The sequence below is a fragment of the Lepidochelys kempii genome, chromosome 3, assembly GCF_965140265.1.
Source record: "Lepidochelys kempii isolate rLepKem1 chromosome 3, rLepKem1.hap2, whole genome shotgun sequence".
Taxonomy (NCBI): Eukaryota; Metazoa; Chordata; order Testudines; family Cheloniidae; genus Lepidochelys; species Lepidochelys kempii.
The window spans coordinates 135,092,828-135,112,388 of NC_133258.1; the positions used below are offsets into that span (position 1 = coordinate 135,092,828).

The following is a 19,561-nucleotide window of genomic DNA, read 5'->3' on the forward strand; positions in this document are numbered from 1 at the left end:
GTAAAGAAAATGGAGCAGCAGCAGCCGCCGCCACAAGCAACCCTGGATACTTATCTTATTCAAAACAAAAAAATAAAAGGGAAAAAACACTTTTACCTTTCAACATTTTAAAGACAAAGAGCTTTGAGGTATCTGTTTTGAAAACACTTCAAAAGAGCTACCTGGATCTGGGAAGCTGGTACGTAAAATAGTTTCATTCAGAATTTAGGGCCTTCTAACTTTGAAAGAGTCTGTTTAAATTCACTCATCAACACTCACATCTGCTATTTGAATTTAAAAAAAAAAAAAAAAAAAAAATGAAAAAATTTGTTCAGAAATACCTACCTGCCCAAGTGCCGTGATCTGGAAAGTTGGAATTCCTTTGTAAAGCTCCTTTGCAATGTGCAGACTTCTGATGAACAAATCCAGACTCTGCTGATCCTTACATAAGAGGGCAGCTGAATGTTCACTGTATTTCCCAAGGATGAGATACAGAAGAACAACTTCATCTTTCAACACTGTCTCGGGTTCCTTTAGCACTTTCTCCAGTAATCTATCTACTGCAGGCAACAGGTGAGACAGTATCATCTACAAGTGAAGAACATTTGTAAGAGGGTGTTTTTTTAAATCACCTGTTGCTTTAACAAACTTTCAGAAGAGCAGTTTCATTTTTAGTGCAATATCAATCACTGACATCACACTGTGTGTTACTTTTTATTATACTTACATGTCAGGGCATGTCCTTACCTCTAGGATGCGCCTTCCAATGTGAACGTGGCATTGCAGGGGACTTTGCCCATTAATACCCCTCCAGTAACGGGGGAGGAAGAGAAGGAAGGGTGGTAAAGACAGCTGGGGGACGGGGCTGTTAAGAGGGTTATAGATTGCTGTGATAAGCCATATATCCAGTATCTCTATTCAGTCCATGATTTTTAGTGTCTAGCAAAGTTATGAATTAGTTATGCTAGACGTTAAAAATCTTGGACTAAACAGAAAGACTGGATTTATACAGTGTTGTTGTAGCTGTGTTGATCCAAGGATATTAAAAAGAGACAAGGTGGGTGAGGTAATATCTTTTATTGGTCCAACTTCTGTTGGTGAAAGAGAGAAGTTTCTGAGCTTACACAGAGCTCTTCTTCTTCCAGACCTGAAGAGCTCTGCGTATACTCAAAGTAAAAGATTTAGCTCACCCACCCTGTCTCTCTAATACTCTGGGAGTGACATGGATACAACACCACTGCATAAAATCTATGCTCGGTTTTTCAGAATATTTATGATTACTACAGCTCCTACAAACCCTAAGTTTCTGGCAACAATGGCAATCATCCAGTATGCCATTCACAATCCTTTTAAATAGGATAGCCTGTTATAATGTATTAAAACTCACACGGACATCTATCACCATCCCTTGTTTTAATGCAGTGAACTAATGCATTCGGAAGCAGTACAAAGCAAGGAATTCCAAATTCACTGCTTAAAAGGGAGTTAAATAGACACAAAATAAATTTAATTTTAAAATACTGAACATGCACAGAGCATTTGTTACTGCAGTTCTCAGTGAAATCTTTCTAGAAAAATGTTCTTGAGACCTTGTTCCAGAGCCAGGAGGACTTTAAATTTGCCTAAGGACTCTGGTGCAGTGGTCCTACAATAGAAAAAGTGCATGCCGGAGCATGGAAATGTTTGTGATAATCTTTGAGTTATATTTTGCAGATGTGTCACATTTGCATACCATCTTAAAGTATCATCCAAATGTCTGCCAAAAATACTAGAACATAAAGTCAGCAGTTACTCAAAGTTACCGTTGCTAAATAAAGCTGCATCTTTTGAGTTCTACATTTCAAGATACTTCCATCATTTAAACAAAAAGCCCAACAAATCTTACATCCTATCCATAAAATAAATTTAAAACCAGAAAGCCCACACGCACCTCACCATTGACCTGCTGAAGAATCTTCATCAAGCTTCTTGCAACATATGATGGACAACCAGGGTCTTGTACACAATCAAGTATGTGTTCCAAAGCTTCTAACAGCTTCTTCTGCTGAGATTTCTGTTTACTTTCTGTCTGCAGTTCCTCAAACAAGCTTCCCAAACTCTAGTTGATAAAAAAAAAAAAAAAAAAAGTGAAAAACAAGTCCTTCCAACAGAAGTTAAGGGCCCCAGAAAGCTGAAACATTTTAAAGTGAATGCAATGTGAGGCAGATGTGAGTAAATTTAATATATTATTCATTTTTAAGTCCTTCTTAAGTTTATTTCTGACTGAAAGAGAAAAATCAAACTCTCTTACATGACAGATGTATGAACACTCCACGTTCAAATAATGTGTACTGTACAGATACAAGCTTTTATGAATCTATTGCTCTATACAAAATCTGGCTGGTTCACAGGACATTAGCAAAACAGCCCATTCACTGCTTGAAAGAATAATGTGAACTCAGTGTGTGTTTTAAAATTGTTGGGATTGCCTTTCTCTGCAATCCTTCTCATCCAGGGGGCTAACTGTGGGAAGAGGCTTCAAATGTCTACTCTTCCCTTTACAAGCTTTCTCTAGGGGAAAACAGACAAGTTCCTGGGCCTTTTTCCTCCAAGCAAGCGCAACTTTTGGAGAAGAGGGTTGGTGGCTTGTGGCCTCTTTTTCCACCCCAATGGCCCAGCAGAAATTGCCTTGGATTCCAGGGGAAAAATGACACAGGGTGAGAACCACCAAATTTTTCAATAAATGCTAGCTTTCTCACCAACAGCCTTGCCGCCCTGCCTTCCACATCTAGTTTTATTAGTAATTATTGTCCAAGAAAATGTGGCTATTTATTCAACAGAGGATCTCTTAAAAAAAAAATCAATCTTAAAAGTCAGTATGTTTTGAAATACAAATTATCTGCAAATTATATAATTTTGTTATAGACACACATGCTGATTTTCAAGTCGCATTTAATTTTTCACTATATGAACAGTGGTTTAAACATATTTATTCAGTCCTCAAGTATTTAAGTGAGCTCCACTGCAATTTCTTTTGCATTCTGGTTTTCCTGGCAAATATTTTGATAGTTCCTTCCCCAAAACCAGACTTTCCACTTTCTCAATGCCAATAATGGCTCTTCCCTTCACACTCAAGAAAGCAGAATGAGTGGTCTCCTAAACCAAATAGGGGTGGGAGAGAATAGACAAGCATCTTGTCTGTAACATGATCTCTACTAGCCAATAGAGAAGATGGAATTCCAAGTAGGTCCCTGAAAATTTATTTCATTCACATGCACTTCAACAAAAATCTTACCTGAGTCACATAAAGGGGATCAGTTAAGATCTCCTCCGCTTTTTGTACCAGATTATGAAGAATGGGATGAAATGGAGACTCCTTTATTCCAGTCAGGGAACGAAGACAATTAAGAGCAGCCCTTCGCACTTCACTCACGGGACTCCCCAAGTTAATCAGCAGAGATATTACCACTAAAAATGAAAATGGAAAAAATTTGTTAAAACTGAGCAGTTAGAATTCTTACATTATTATCTACAGCAATACCAACAGATTCCTTTATATTTAAAGGGTCTGCTCTTTTCCTTAAAAATCTTGAGGGATATACAGTAACTATTTTTAATATGAGCCATGTGGAAATCTGGCCATAAATTTCATCACCAAGATGCTTATATTATTGTTTAAAAATGAAGGACTTAAGTTTTACTACTAAAGCCTATGTAGCATCCTTTTCTTGTTTAAAATTTGTGTTACGCTCTACATAAAAACATGATGTGATTTCTCAGACACAAATTTCAAAAGCAGGTGGTGATTTGACAATTGCATGCACAAGTATTACATATGAAAACAACACTACAGCTCTGTTATAGTTTTGATTTGTCAAAGACAAAAACATTAGGAAATTCAAATGTATGGTTTCAACAAGAAATGTAGCACTCATAATGCAGACAGAAACAACATGACAAGAAAATGAATGTTTAACACTTTTTCTAGAGCACAGATATCACTTTTTATTAACATGTGACTAAGCCTTAGCAAGACAGAAGTATATGGTTTCCCTGTACCTGGGGAAGAGGCTGATACCAGCTGTTTTTTCTTTTGGGCAGCCTGTGATGTAAGCATTGCACACCCTATATACAAAGCTCGAGTCTGTAGCATCGCATTCACTGTGTAGTTTAGCTGATTTGAGAGGTTATAGTTATAGGTCCATAAAACTGAAAGGAATTTGAACAGATCCTCTGAATCTTCTAAATGTACCTTTAAAATAAAAAGTTAAATATATTTATTTGTTACCTCTTTGTCCTGTGTACCTTTACATTCTTTTATGCAAAGTACTTTCTCTCTTATGTTTTCTATTATAGCTTGAAAAGGTATTTACAGAAACACCCATTTCATTTAGATTGAGACTAAAAGTGTTGAGCATAATATAAAGCTAACATTAAGAATTTTTATTTCTTGTTTGAGGACTCTGTCCTTTTTTGGGCAGCTGTTAACCCCTTGCTGCATGCAGCATTCTTTATGCCATCCTGAGAGCTTTCTATAATTTTACTTCAACTGAAGTCTTTTTTTTTTTTTTTTTTAACTTTTTCTTTCAGAGACTATTGAAATCAATGTTATTTGACACAAGGATTTCTGAAGCTCTTGTACTTTTAATACAAACTGGAACCTTATCTTTTCAGTTTGATTTGTGGTTGTCATCTAATGATCTGTTCTAACTTATAATTATTATTAAATATGAGTATTGTGGTGCCCAAGGCCCCAATTTGGTTTGAGGCCCCACTGCGCTAAGTGGTGTACAAACACAGCCCCTACCTCAAACAGCTTTTTTGAGAGTAAAGTACTGAAAGACAATTTGGCACCATCCTCAGGGGCGCAACCAGAATTCTTCTAAGGAGGGAGACTAGGTTATGCGCTAAGTAGCAGAGGTCACTACAAAAGATGTATGTGGAGGTAGGTGGCCCTGGGAAATCTGAGTCCCAGTGGAAAAGGAGAGCTGGGCAGGGGGAAGCCCTGGTAGGGAGGAGAGGGGGAGCTGGGCGGACAATAGGGGCAGTGAGGAAATGGGGGAGGACAGGGGATCAGGCAGTGACCCCGCACAAAGCCTGTCCGATCCCCACCTCTCCACTACCTGTGCCTGGCTCCTGCTCCTTATGGGGGGCTCCACTGTTTGGGTGGGCCCATACCTAGTTCCACCCAGTCCTGTCTATAACGTCCTTGGCTCCTTCTCATTCCATGCAGACTGGCCACTGAGCACACCCTGGCTGGGCCTGGCACCTGCTGGCTCACAGGACACTCTGCAGCCAGGGAGGGATAGGGGCTGCCTGGCCCAGGAGATTGGCTCCCTGCAGCCAAGCTCTGGCACCCCACTCATACCCTGCAGCCAGGCCCCCAGGTCATTTTCCCCCCCGAACATACTACATGCATTCTTACCATGTTATATGGTAAACCAAACAGCTAACTAGATTTCATGGGTTATGTTATCAAGATATACAACTGGACATAGTTAAGCACAACTACTTTTCTCTATTTGAAGCAGATCTGCCTTGCAGTGTTAAACATTTCTCCATTCAGGCAATCATAATCGCTATAAAAACTGTCCATATAATGAAATCTTCTGTAAAAAGACCTTGAGACCAAATTTTAAACCATTATAGGATGTTTATTAAATGCTTTCTGCTGTATATCAATGAAGACTAGTGCACAAAAAGCTATGTTAAAATACCTGAATTGCACTATACAGTATTTAGTCTTAGATTATATTTAGAAATCGTAATGGACTTCAGGCAACCCACAACCAAACCTTTTACAGAAATACATTGCTTAGTGCTTAAACAGTCTTCCATTCTCACTCAGATGTTACCATGAAGCAAATAAATATTTAAGCAGGATCCCTTGGAATTGTTCTCAGCTTTCTTTAAATTTTATGTAGCGATTCAAAACAAGTTAATGAAGAAATAATTCAGAATATTCACTAAGAACAAAAAAACACACACAAAAATACCTTGAACAAAAGACTCAGCAGTGCTCTGAACTGAAGAGCATCAGCTCCCTCACTGGCTCCACTGACAATGACGTCAAACAGCCCCAACAACAGGTGTAAATACTCTCTGCTCTTTTCATTCAAACTTTCAGGATTCCACCAGATTTCATCTATGGCCATGAGCAGGGCGGAGAAAAACAAAAACCCCATTATTAGTTGTATAAAGTACCTTCAGGGTATGTCCACCCTGTGAAAAAGGACGTAAGGCATGGCCATGACCAGCCCAGGTCAGCTGACTCAGGCTTTCGGGGCAGTAAAATTGCAGTGTTAACGTTTGGGCTTAGGCTGGAGCCCGGGCTCCCAGAGCTTCCCCCTTTGCAGGGTCTCAAAGCCTGGGCTCCAGCTGAAAGCCCAATCATCTATCCTGCGATTTTATAGCTTTGCAACCCAATCCCGAGTCAGTAGCATAGCCATACCCCTGAAACAACTCCCCCAACAACTTTGCAGCTGAAGAATCTAAGAAATGTGGCCGTTTTCAAGTCTAGAGAAAGGAAATTTCTAGAAATCTGTTTAGTGTAACAAAATAGTATAAGAAAGCAAAGTCTGTGTTTTGGAGAACAACTTTTAATGGGGAAAAAATCCCATGGACCTAATTTTTTCTTCCTTACTTCACATGGTCTGTGAAGGTTCGCGGTTTGAGTTCTGAAGCTTACCTTTCATAAAGGATATGGGAGGCTTCAGGCCACTAACAAAGCTTTTCAAGAGAAGCATGAGCATGGCTGAATCTTCTACATCAACAGCCTGACCACAGTTGAGCTTTTCTATGTATTTATTCAACAACTCGACTGACACCAAGCCTCCAGGCACTGACTCAATAGGCCATTTTGCAGGAATCATCTGAGAATGAAAACATAACTTGAATGTACACCCACACAACCCGTCGACTCTGCCTGCACCTCTTGCGGCGCTGGAGTACAGGAGTCGACGGCAGAGCGCTCAGGGGTCCATTTATCGCATCTAGACTAGACACGATAGATCGATCCCCGCTGGACCGATCGCAGCCCGCCAATCCAGCGGGTAGTGAAGACATACCCTTAGAAGTCTTAATACCAGTCTTAAGAAAATGCTGACAAGTGTATTTTTTTTTTTAAAGGAACAGAGACAAGATTTTCTGTCCATCCCAACGTTGCTGATCTTGCTACTCTACTTATGAAAGAGACCTTACTCTCAACAAAAGGAGTATCATCTACAAAATTACTTAATTCTTACCTCTGCAGAATGACTGCCTTCGAGTTGTCTTATTTTTCCCTCCAGAAGACTGAAGATTCTGAGAGCCAATGACCAATAACTTTCTTCCATTTGTGAATTACAGCAGCACTGGACAAGCACAAAGCTGATTACGTGAGCAGTTACTTTCTGCCTCATGCTGTCAGATTCATTTTCAGCTACATGTATCAGACCTTCCACCTATTTAAAAAAAAACAAACAAACAAACCCCAAAAGCCACAACAGTGTAAGAGACGTCACAATATGCTCTTTTTATGTCCTTGCTCCAGCAATGTCACAGGCAGCAGAAGTTCTAAACTTTCCCACACTTCCTTATCAACTACCTTAATTATGACCTGATATTAACACCTCTATTGGTGCGAGGTCAGTTTCTATGGCCAATTCAGTCACTGGTCTCTCCTCCAACAAGGGTACCAATCAATACAGAAAATGCCATTGCAATAGGCAATGTGAACATTTGCCCATGGACATCTGTCTGTCCAAACTGGACAGAGACCTTCAAACTCATTACATATTTGTTCTCTGATTGGCAAATGTTTTGGGGGAAACAATGCCCATAAAATAGTTTTGCTATGGTTACACTAATAAGGCACCTAAATGTAGTATTCTGTGTGTCGTATACAAGGTTTTCCTTTTTATGAGAGAGTTAATGGGCATTAAATTTATTCTGATCATTACATTTGGTACTATGCCATAAATATATTGTATCAGCAGTTGGATAAAATGTACAGCAGTTGCTGTAAAATGTAACAAACAGCATATTTCACGGTCCCACGAATCTCATTCTGTCTGCTATAGCGATCATCTATAAGTACATACAGAAGTTTGGATTACCATTAAAAAGAATGTATTTTAATTGTGCACATACCATCTGTAACATTAAGGAAGGATCCCCTGAAGTTATGTTATCAGAAAACAGCAGGATCATCCTCTGGTTGGCCATACCAACCAAATCTGCAGACTTGATGGATTTTATCACTTTTTCAAAAGCTATTTCCATAAAACAGAAAAGGTGGATACATGAATCACAAGTGAAAACACTGATAGCTTGACAATATTTAAACACTTTAAGCAATTAATTTTCTTATCACCAGCATCCTTGCTTTTCTTTACTAAGCTCTCAAACTATTGAAGCTTTCCATGTGCATTGCCTCTTGACCTCCCTTGCTTAATCCCACTCCTCTGTTTGCATCAGAAGAGTTTATTCTAAGAACATGTTATTCTTTCAAAAATAAAAAAGATCCCACTACTCAACATGTCAGCCACCCCCGTTTCACTGTTTCCTCTATTGTTTAAAGTTCCTTTTAAACCTGAATTCAACTAGAATTTTGCATCATTAAAGTCCAGATGACTTGGCCTCAACATGGCAAATCAAAATCCCAAAAAAAGTCTCCTCAAATCAGTTACAATTATAGATGTTAAATGAAACAAAAGAAAAAAAATCCCACTTCAGATCAAAGTATTTCTTTAAATATGAGTAATAAATGAATAAATAAATCACAAGAGTTTAATGTATGAATACATAACCCACTTTCCAAAGCTTTTAGACACACATTAGGGGTTATAACTTCTTAGTGGTGGCCCAGCTCTCTACCACCTATATGAGTATCAAGTTCTAATGTCCAATACTTTTTCTTTACTCAAACCAATTGTTTTTAACAGCTTACCTTCTGGCCAGCCCTTCAACAAAGGATGTAGGGAGCAGAGGCCAGATTCTGATAGACAAACTGCCATTTTCCATTCTGCAGATTTTGAATTATTATTAGTGATTACCATAAATGGTAGCAACTGCATTACTATTTGATTTAATAGCTCTTCCCTCTCATTCAGAATCTCTTCTTTGAATAAAATGTTTACTGCTCCCTCAAGAACCTTATACCTAGAACGCAGGAAAAAAGAAAAAAAAAAACGCTGAAGGAGCACCACTTGATTACATCACCAATAACATTTCTCCAAATTATTTCTATTTCCTATTGATTCAAATTAGAGTTTGAATAGCAAGCCAGAGAGTAAAGGAAAGTCACAAAAAATATCAAGTAATTTCAAATCTCTCTCAATATAAAATTACCACTACTAAAGGAATCCAAAGTTAAGATATGACACACACCACCCACAACAACCACCTCACAACCCAAGCTCCATCCATTAATATTAAAAGCTTGGGGGGGAGAAAGGGGAAGACAAAAGAAACACAGGCACATACCACTTCCCGTTCTTTGAAAGATCAACTTTTTGAAATAGAGTCAACAGACTTGAAACAGTTATTTCTGGACTGATCTGTCCCTTGTAAATCTACAAACAAATCAACGGATGCAAAAATTAAATGACCAATATACAAGATATAAGATAATCTATGAAACTGTGATAGCAAGTGCATCACCAATCATATTAAGTAGAAAAATTAAACACTGATAAGTGAACTTATGTTGATCAGCTAGTATGTTTATTATAAGGAAAAAGAAAATTAAAGTAACTTCTAGCAAGCTCTGGTTTACTAGATCCATGAAGAATATGGTCTGAATGCACAGCTGGATGGAAAATGCATTGATTTTGAAACAACCAGAATGTTTCATAATGAAGTAAGTTTTTCCTCTATGTAGTATTTGTTAAATGCAAATAAAAAAAACCCAACACATGCTAACAAAAAGTTTTATTTCTGATCATTCATGCGTTCTGTTCATCTCTCTTTGTGGTCATTGGTATACCATTTCTTAAAATCAACCACTCTACAACTGTCACAAGGAAAAATCCTACCAGAAATACTAATAGATGTAATAATTAAAAATAGTTTATGTAATGATCTCTTCTCCCACAACATACAGTATTGCCTGATGTAGAAATAGTAGGCAGGACTTTAGTAAGTATGTCTCTAATCAACTGTGTTTAAAAAAAAAAAAAAAGAATGCATGCATGCTTATCCCTACCAAGACCAAAAAACTTTGATACAGATGTCTTTTCCTAACACCTAGAGCTTTTCTGGGAGGGGGCTGAAGGATCCTCTTATTTATTTGCATAAAATGGACAGAGTAGTTTATAGGATGAGCAGAACTCTGGATTAAAATATGTTCTAGTGACCAGATCAACACAGTACCCTGGGTTTAGTAGTCTCCAAGAAGAGAAAAAAAAAAATGTAAAGTAAGGAATAGTCTGCTAGCTTTTTGCTTCTTGGTCCTATTAAAAGGATAGAGCTACACACAAATTCTCGTCAATGCCAGTGGGGTCAGTGGAAGGGAAGGCACAATTAATATAAAGCATTAATTCCAGACCGCTTCTGAATATAGAGAAATAGCTAAAATCTCACTTGACCTATCAGGAAACATTGACTTACCTCCAAGGCACTGAGAGCAGTCATAACAACCTCCATGTTGTCATCCATAAGTCGTGCAAAAATGGCTTCTTCTATGAAGGACTTGTCAAAGCCCTCCTGAACAAAGAGGGAAAAGCAGTTAAGGAACATTAGTTTCCAAAGCCTTCTTGGCAGTATAACTTTCATGACATATGAACTCAAGTACAGGAGAATAAAAGCCTCAGTTAGGGAGATGCTAACTGCTAATACCAGTGGAAGAAAGAAACAGAAGTATCAGACTCCATTGTGGGACCACAAGCAGCTTCGTAAACTGGAATTAAACCCAGACTCTGGATGACAGGATCCAAGTTTAAAGAAACAACAACTGAACTGATTGAAAACAACATTAAGGATAATGTATTTGTCACATTTTAGTGTGATGTTTGTCTTGTCTTCAGTTAAAGTTTCTATAAAAAGACCCTCTGAAGATAACAGACATCATTTAACTTCTTTAAATGAGAGACAGAGGTACCAACCTTTGATGCTTCAATGATCTCCTTCAAATGCTGAACAGCCAAGACTCTGACGCGTGGCTGTGGATGATTCAGGCTAAGCACCAGAGAGGTATCCGAGTCTTCCAGAAACTGAAATGTACATTGCACAGTTGCTCAATGTATGTTGAAAATTAATCAATTAAACTTTGCGATTAATTGCGATTCAGATGCACCCGAAGAAGTGATTTTTTTTTACCCATGAAAGCTTACACCCAAATAAATCTGTTAGTCTTTAAGGTGCCACCGGACTCCTTGTTGTCCATGTGTGAACAAGCCCTAAATTCTCACTCTGCCAAGGTAAGGAAGCGCCCACACTGCATTTATCTAAGGGTTCTGAGAAAACTTGAATGACTGAACCCAGATAGAGGCAGCTAAGAAGGTAACTCGAATAGACCAGATGCCCGCAGCTTATCTCAGCAACCCTGAAGTTGCTTGAACACGGAGTCCTGTGTCCTAATTTTACATACCATGATTTCATCAATTGGCCACCCATTTATAGAATCTGCGCTATTTATGCAGCTATGTTTTTCTTGAATTGGCCTAAAGTGTCTGAAACACGGCTTTTAATGGCCCATAATCTTTACCAGTTTGCATGTTTGATTTGGAGGTAGCCAGCTTTGAATATGAAGAAATTTAGCTATAAAAGAATGTAAAAAAAAAACAAAAAAACCACACATTAATGTTTTCTTGACAAAAAAAGTGTGGAGTACAAATGATTTTGCTGTGCACTGTTATGTGATATGCCCAGGCTTTATTTCTCTTTGGAGACAGCATGCTAGGAAGCTTGGAGTCACTAAATTCCTCTAGTCACTGAATATCATCAGCCTTTGAAATGAGTAAAATGCAACACGATAACATTATGAAAAATGTCTTCACAACCTTCCTTGATTAGAATAATGGTCATCACTCCGCTGCCACCTTTTCTAATTTTGACAGTTCTGTCCAGCTTGCAAGACATTGACAATGTCCCAAAGTAACACTGGGGCACATGTGACCTTGTCACAACACAGCAGAAAATCATGACCAAAGCAGCACAATATAAGCTACTAGCCATTTATTCAAGTTGCTCTTTACATTTGGTAATTGTAGACATTATCACAGTTTTGATCAAGCACAATGGCACTTAAATCAGTCACAATGCAAGGAAAAAAAAAAAAAAAGAGAGAGAGAGACAAGAAACGACAGATACATTCCAGTATAATACTACTGGCTTCAAGGCAGCATACCAGAGTTGATTTAGGTCCAGAAATTGGGTCCTTACCTACCTGATATTTACTGCCACTCACTGAGAGAGAGATAAATTGGTGGAAAAGATCTTGCTCATTCTGATTTATAACATCTTTCAGATACTCTTCCAGTACCAAGTCTAACGCTTTAGGATATCTGCCAACAACCAAGAGAAACAGGTTCTGCACAGAGAATTACTATAGAAGTTATGCACCAATTACAACAGAAATACATGCAGAGGATACAGAATGTTGGAACACTTGTTTGAATCACAGAATCATAGGACTGATTCTATGGACCTCGAGAGATCATCTATTCCAGTCCCCTGCACTCAAGGCATGACTAAGTATTACCTAGACCATCCGTTTGCTTAACCTGCTTTTTAAAATCTCCAATGACGGAGATTCCACAAACTACCATGGCACTTCACTCCAGTGCTTAACTACCCTGACAGTTAGGAAACTTTTCCTAATGGCCAAACTAAACTGCCCTTGCTGCAATTTATGAGACAACTGCATCTTGTTCTACCCTCAGAGGATATGAACAATTTTTATCCCTCCTCCTTGTAGCAACCTTTTATGTACTTGAAAACTGTTATGTCGCTTCTCAGTCTTCTCCAGGATAGATATCAATAATTTCAAAAATAAAATAAAAATAAATAAATAAAATTGGATTTTTGGGATAAAATGCTTCTTGAAGAAAAAGCCTGTCTAAAGATAGTTTTAATTAAGATATCTTTGAGCTATAATGTATCTCAACATGGAATAGGGATTATAAATTCTAATTCTATAGTATGAGACAATATATTCATGTAATGTTTAAAAAGGTTTTGTAAATGAGTTCCAAAAGTTCACAGATTAAGGGACCCAATCTTATGGGGTTCCAGGGGCTTCTGTATAGATTATTTAGGTTAACCTTTCTATCTACCCAATGGGACTCAGTACTCAGTCTAGAAGATACCACCAGAGATGCTTAGTTTTGCAGTTCTCAAACTGTGGATTTGTGTCTCCAGAGATAACATACTTTATTAATAGCAAAAATGTTTGTAAATAAATACCTAGAAATGAGAAACAACAGACCTCAACCCTACTGTCCCTCTGCAAACTTGTGTACACAAAGTCAAACCCTTACTTCTCTCTGAAAGTGCAGAGATTCAAAAAGTTCAATGAACAGAAGACGGTTGGGGGCGGAATAGATCTGGACAAGGAGAAGAAGTCTGGAGAAAATGTGAGAAGGGAGGGACAGGCAATAGAAACAAAAGTGAAACTGTTTGAGCAGCATATTCCCGAAGTCTTGAGGTTTTTCTGAGTATAGCCTTCATTGATTTGAGATCTACAGTACCATTCTCTCACTAGAAGGGCAAACCTATAATGGCAGCAAGCCATAAAAGAAACCCAGTTTGGGAATATTTTAAATGAAGTTCCTCTACCTGTGGTTAAGACCGGCATGTGTGCAAAATGCAAACAGTACAACACAGAAATACAAGGCCTGGTGGCCCAAATAAAACAACATCATGAGAAGTGTTCCTTCTCAGGAGGAAGCTGCGTTGAAGATGATGAACAGAACATGTCTGAACATGCAGGATCTTCATGTTGGTGAACTTTTTTATTTCATACTCCTTTCTTAAGGACTACCTGTCTTCCTTCTGGACTATTCTTGAATTTTCATGTTTGAGCAAAAAAAATATAATTGTTACTCTATGGTACTATCATTTTAGATGCAGTTGGGATAAAAAATACACCATAATAATACCTTGAGTATTGCTCATTGCATTCACTGACAGTGCTAATTTCACCTTTAAAATAGCACTGTCAGTGAATGCAATGAGCAATACTCAAGGTATTATTATGGTAATAATAATTTTTTTTCCAAGAGACATCTAGGTAGCTGAAGTCCCCCATCACCACCATGTCCCGTGCTTTGGATGATTTTGTTAGTTGTTTAAAAAAAGCTTCATCCACTTACAAGTAATTCTTCAAAGGGTATTAATCTGATCGTGTTTTCATAAAGCTGGTCAAGAATATAAAGAACCACTAGTATAAATGATTAACAGAAAAGGCTCAGTATAACTTAAGAGTGCTGGGAGAGGCTAGCAGCTGAGGTGCTCAGATATTAAGGTGATGGGGAATGTACAAGGATAGATTTGGCTTTAATTACATGTACTGTAAAGACCAAAATTATGCTTACATAGATCACTCAGCATACCTAAGTGACAAGTATGAAGTCACAATTAGGATAAAGGTACCCTAGGTAAATGCCATATGAACACAAATTACTAACAGAAGAATATATTGATTCACAGTTGACTTACCATACTTTCATACTGCACAAAATGCATAGGAAATAAAAAGTAACTTACTTTCTTTCAAGAAGTCTGATGAGAGGAAGAAGTTGTTTATTGAGCACAGCCATTTTGGTGGAATCAGATTCATTCTCCACACCATAGGAAATAAACTCTTCAAGAAATTTACTAAAGTGACAAAAACACAAATAAAACAGACATGTAGACAAGACAACACTAATCGTCAGCATTATTAATTGAGACGAATAGAATAGTTTTTGTGATTCATAGCATATGTTATAAATACAGGTTTTCTTCTGAGTTTAAATTTCATCCCCGAAGTAAATTTCTCTTTGTAAGGCCCCAAGCCGACAAAGACTTATCCATGTATTTAACTCTGCTCAAAGGAGTCATCCCAGTGAAGTCAAACACCCAGAGTTCAAACACCAATATGTCTGCAGGATCAGGGCGCGTCAGGAACCCATGAAAGCTGGGAAGGTAACAGACATTCTGACACAATGCTAATTATGTTGTCACAAATTAAGTGCTATTGTAGCTGAAGTTAACATACATTGTGGAAAATAATCGAAATTAGCTCACCAGGCCAAAAGGCGATCTAAATCCTTTTCCAGTGCTACACTTGTAAGTATGGCTTCTAGATGTCTCTTACAGATTTGGTTATCTGTCACTTCAGATTCCTCATGCTCCTCTTAAGAAGAAACACACAATTAGACATTTTTTAAAAGCAAGATGAACAGTTGTTTTAAAATAAACTCTCTACATTTATTACACCAACAACCACAGAAAAAAAAGAGACAGCAGTTTCTTGTGGATTAAGCACATAAATGGGAGACTGGAACGTACCCCATCAGTAACACTATCCTGCTATGTGCCTTTGGTCAAGTCAAGTAACCATGTGCTGTACCTTACCTTCCCAACCTGTAAACTGGGGACCATAAAGGTTATTTATTTCCTATAGATCTTTCAATGATTAAATATTACGAGCTGCTCAGTATTATCACTATATGGCTGGAGTAAAAATTGTGGCAACTGTTACATATGGTCTCTCAAGCGACGTTCTATGTGCAGCACTTGACAAGGATCTTCGTAAAATTAGACTAGCTCTCACTAGATCTAGTCTCACCGGAGCACTGCAAATGAATATCTAGGTGCCTAGCACATCACTAATCTGCTGTTGCATTTAAAAAAAACCAAAGCTATTCCACAAGCCTCATAGAAAGAAGACCACGAGCAGTTCCTCACAGTTTGGAGTAGTCTATCATCAGGAACAATTAAAACTGATTTATCTAGCGAAGTTGCTACAAGGGTTTACCCAGAAAAAACATTGGGCACATGCTAATATACCAGTAGCGCAGTCAATAATGGAGCAAACCAGGTGCGGCAGCAGGTAACGCAGAAGGGGAGTGACATCATATGCAGCTGAAATGCCATGCAGGATAGTAACCAGGTCTGGAATGTTACACAGGTAACGAAATGGCCTGCAAAGGAGAACACCAAAAGAAAGACTGAATATTGCTCTGGGTTATAGCTTAGCCATCACCTTCTATTATATAGAACTTTCAACTGTCCACATCATATTGTGAAGTGGCTCACCCTCAATGAAAAAAATAAAAAGGGTTACAGGGGATGCATTTCCCAGTTTTCACCGGTTTAAGAATTGGTGCATTTCACATTCTGCAAAGGTACAAGGTACTGCCAATCAACCATAACTGTGCCTTGTTTTTGGGCAGTCTACTTCCCTTGTTTCTTGAAGTAGTGGTGGTAGGGAAAAGGGAAAGATTGAGGGGTACTTGTATGTGTTGGGGAGAGATGAGTGGGTCTTCCTTAGAAGACCTCACCACCATTCAACTACTAGCTCCGCCCTCCTCCAGTGCCCAGTTGGGCTAGGACAGGTGATCCAAGGGCAGAAGGGAAGGTGGTAACTTGTGGGCTGCAAAGAGCACATCTACCAGCTAAAGGGAGGGGAGCCCCAGAATCTCTACTCCACTTCAGGGGAGGGGGGAGGAAAAGGGGGTTGGCAGAGGCCTCTCTAGTTACATGTGAACTAGGCAGCTGCCTGGGGCAGCCAGGCCAAATCTGCCACCCGAGGCCTATGAGGAGGGGGTGGCACACCGAAGTTTTGATCAGGGTGGCAGACTGTTCTGCATGGCCTCTGGGGCTGATATAAGGGGAAAGGGAGCAGAAGGATTGCAGAGGCATACTCATCTCAATGGGATGTGGTCAGATGGAAGGACGACACCCTTTTGGTAATGAATGAGACCTGAAACAATAGCTCTGAGCTACTGCAAAGTGCTCCATTCATCTGAGTGGATATTCTCACCCCCGCCTCAGTGCCTGGGTGCTGTGCCACACATTGATTAAGCATCTTACCAGCTTTCCATACTGCATGAGCATTGTGTTCCTGTGCCAAGCACCAAGGATGTCTGTTCCCAGTGCCCAGCAGGAGTTCAGCAAACCTATCCCACCAGAGAACTGATTCATTTCTGGTTGGAACTCTTGCTCTGGCCTCTCTGCTATCATCTGCAATGTGGCAACTAGTTCCTCCGTATCATTCTGTCCCCACCCCAGGCTTCACATCCTGGACACAGTCTTGCCCACCAAACCGTCCCAGGGAAGGACTTGGGCAGATAAGTAGATGCTGAAATTCCTCAGAATTGCATACACCACTAACACTTCCAAAAGGAGCACCATAATGGCCCCGGACACCAAGGGAAAGGTGGGTTGACCACACTAACGTACTCCGAATGCAGAACTCCAGAGACGAGGATTCTAACTAATGGCTCTGGCATTCAAGTGCTTGTTCCTCTAAGCCACCATGTGAACACATTACTCTGTGTTTCACTCTCTAAGGAGTTTCTGAGGAAACAATAGCTCTCACAGATGAATAAGCATTAGCAATAAAGCTTCCAGAGTGCAGTAACTTCAGAAATATTTTTGAACTGGTTCTTAGTGCTGGTCAATATCCGTTCCAAGGAGCAGCCCATGCTATACATGTCAAGAAAAATTCTTTCTAACTCTGCATCAAAAAATAAGAACCTGATATTATAAGCAGCTCATTTTAGTGGGGCTGTAACGCAGAAAACCACTGACCAAGTTACCCCAAATGTGCACTATGGACTCTACCCTAGCCTCTCTTGTGCCATGCCAGTTTTCAAGCTAATCTCCTCATGCTTTTGCGATTGATACCTGAATATTACAAGCAGCTTATTTCTGGGGAGGAGCTATATCTGAGGAACACCTGGACAAAAAGACCTCAAACTTGTACCACTAACTCTACCCCTGACGAGACACAGAAATCTTCAAAACAATCTTGATTACGCAGGTGGATTTTAGAGCACTTTGAAATATTGACTGTCAAACAGTATGGTAGTCTCAGCCTTAACTATAGTGCTGTGACCACCCTATGGTAATGACAGAATCCTTTTAAAGATGGAAACTAATGATATTTAGGACTCAACTATTAAGAGGGAATCTGTCAACTCATGTATACTTACTTTTTCCCAAGACCCTCTCCCTTTTGGTTCTGAAGAAGAACGAGCAGGCAGGCCAATCCTTCTCTGGCTAGAGAAGGTGTTTTGGTCAAATTCTTGCTGATCTGTAATGTCAAGGACTGCACCAAGGAGGTCTCCATTGTCACTTTCATTGCCAACTGGCAGATGATCATGTAGGTTGCAGCTCTGTAATCCACTAGAGAGGATTTCAAACCCTACCAAGAGAGAAAGAATTCAAAGTGCATTTCTGCCAAGTTTAAGTTTAAAAAAAGTCTGTCTAAATAATGGTACAGGATACTCTTTGGCCAACACTAATGCAATTGCATTATCCCCTTTTCATCATGTTAAAGCTTTAGTGAGCTAATTAAACTTCAAATCTAGACAGAGAAAAAAAGACATATGCTCATTAACACTGTAGCAAAGCGGGTAAACAGAGCCACCGCCAGCAGCAGCGCAGAAGGATGGTATGTTATGGTATTGCCACCCTTACTTCTCCGCTACTGCCTTCAGAGCTGGACCCACAGTCAGCAGCCACCACTCTCCAGCCACCCAGCTCAGAAGGCAGCAGTGCAGAAGTGAGGGTGGAGAGGTATGGTATTGCCCCCTAACTTCTCCGCTGCTGCTGGCAGGGTGCTCCCTTCAGAGCTGGGCGCCTGGCCAGCTGCCACTGCTCTCCTGCCACTGCCAACTCTGAACGCAGCACAGAAGTAAGGGTGGCAATACCACACTCCCCCTACAATAAATTTGCAACCTCCCCCTCCCTCCCCACATCTCTCTCTCTTTTGGGTCAGGACCCCCAGAATGAGAAAGGCTGATCTACCCCATGAAATCTGTACACTAAAGTATACAAAAGACCAGATTTCACAGTCCATGACACGTTTTTCACGGCCAACGAAGTTGGGAGGGCTTTAGCTATGGTTATCCAGACTCCCTCAGCCTTGAGGTGCCGTATTACGAGAAGCATATCAGATCAAAGCCAGGCGGACACAGCTCCTTATACAGTCCAACAATAGCAATCCTGAACTGGTCAAGGTTTACTCCATCATGCAGGATTGTGAGGTAAACAGGTATTGTACATCTTTCATAGTTAGCAGAAGCAGCCACAGGAACACAGAAAAGTGAGCTATGTTTTGTTTACCTCGTCTCTTTTCTAATTTATTCCAGGGAGAAAATCCCTTTAGGAAGCTAATTACAGGATTCTAGCTGGCAAAATAAGCCACACTGTATCATGCAAGAGAATGAAATACTGGGTACCTTTTGCACGTAAGGGAGCAGTTTGGAGACTATAGTGTCTGTTATTTTCTCTACAGCACCAAGAGCAGACACAATGGTGGAGGCGTAAAAAGTAAACAGGACCCTCAACTGAGAGACGCTGCCATCATGTACAGAAAAGATCTAGAATGAAGGGGAAATAGTTACTTAGGCATTAGGATGATGATCAAAAACATAATTAAAGTATTTAAGGTCTCATGTTAAGAGTT

At 39.5% G+C, this 19,561-nt stretch overlaps 1 protein-coding gene across 4 annotated transcripts in view; it reads right to left on the reverse strand.

The window, feature by feature from the left end:
- Window positions 1-19,561, reverse strand: part of HEATR1 (HEAT repeat containing 1) — a 54,420-nt gene that overhangs the window by 26,453 nt on the left and 8,406 nt on the right. For all 4 annotated transcript variants that reach the window (XM_073338175.1, XM_073338178.1, XM_073338176.1 and 1 more), the window contains 18 exons: window positions 19,335-19,475; window positions 18,084-18,295; window positions 15,934-16,067; window positions 15,169-15,277; window positions 14,647-14,757; window positions 12,326-12,443; window positions 11,043-11,150; window positions 10,549-10,644; window positions 9,424-9,512; window positions 8,888-9,099; window positions 8,089-8,210; window positions 7,203-7,400; window positions 6,647-6,830; window positions 5,955-6,103; window positions 4,018-4,210; window positions 3,254-3,426; window positions 1,910-2,077; window positions 325-567 (listed from right to left, as the gene is read on the reverse strand). In XM_073338175.1, coding sequence (XP_073194276.1) covers window positions 325-567; window positions 1,910-2,077; window positions 3,254-3,426; window positions 4,018-4,210; window positions 5,955-6,103; window positions 6,647-6,830; window positions 7,203-7,400; window positions 8,089-8,210; window positions 8,888-9,099; window positions 9,424-9,512; window positions 10,549-10,644; window positions 11,043-11,150; window positions 12,326-12,443; window positions 14,647-14,757; window positions 15,169-15,277; window positions 15,934-16,067; window positions 18,084-18,295; window positions 19,335-19,475 — 2,760 coding nt within the window. The remainder of the gene's footprint in view (window positions 1-324; window positions 568-1,909; window positions 2,078-3,253; window positions 3,427-4,017; window positions 4,211-5,954; window positions 6,104-6,646; window positions 6,831-7,202; window positions 7,401-8,088; window positions 8,211-8,887; window positions 9,100-9,423; window positions 9,513-10,548; window positions 10,645-11,042; window positions 11,151-12,325; window positions 12,444-14,646; window positions 14,758-15,168; window positions 15,278-15,933; window positions 16,068-18,083; window positions 18,296-19,334; window positions 19,476-19,561) is intronic.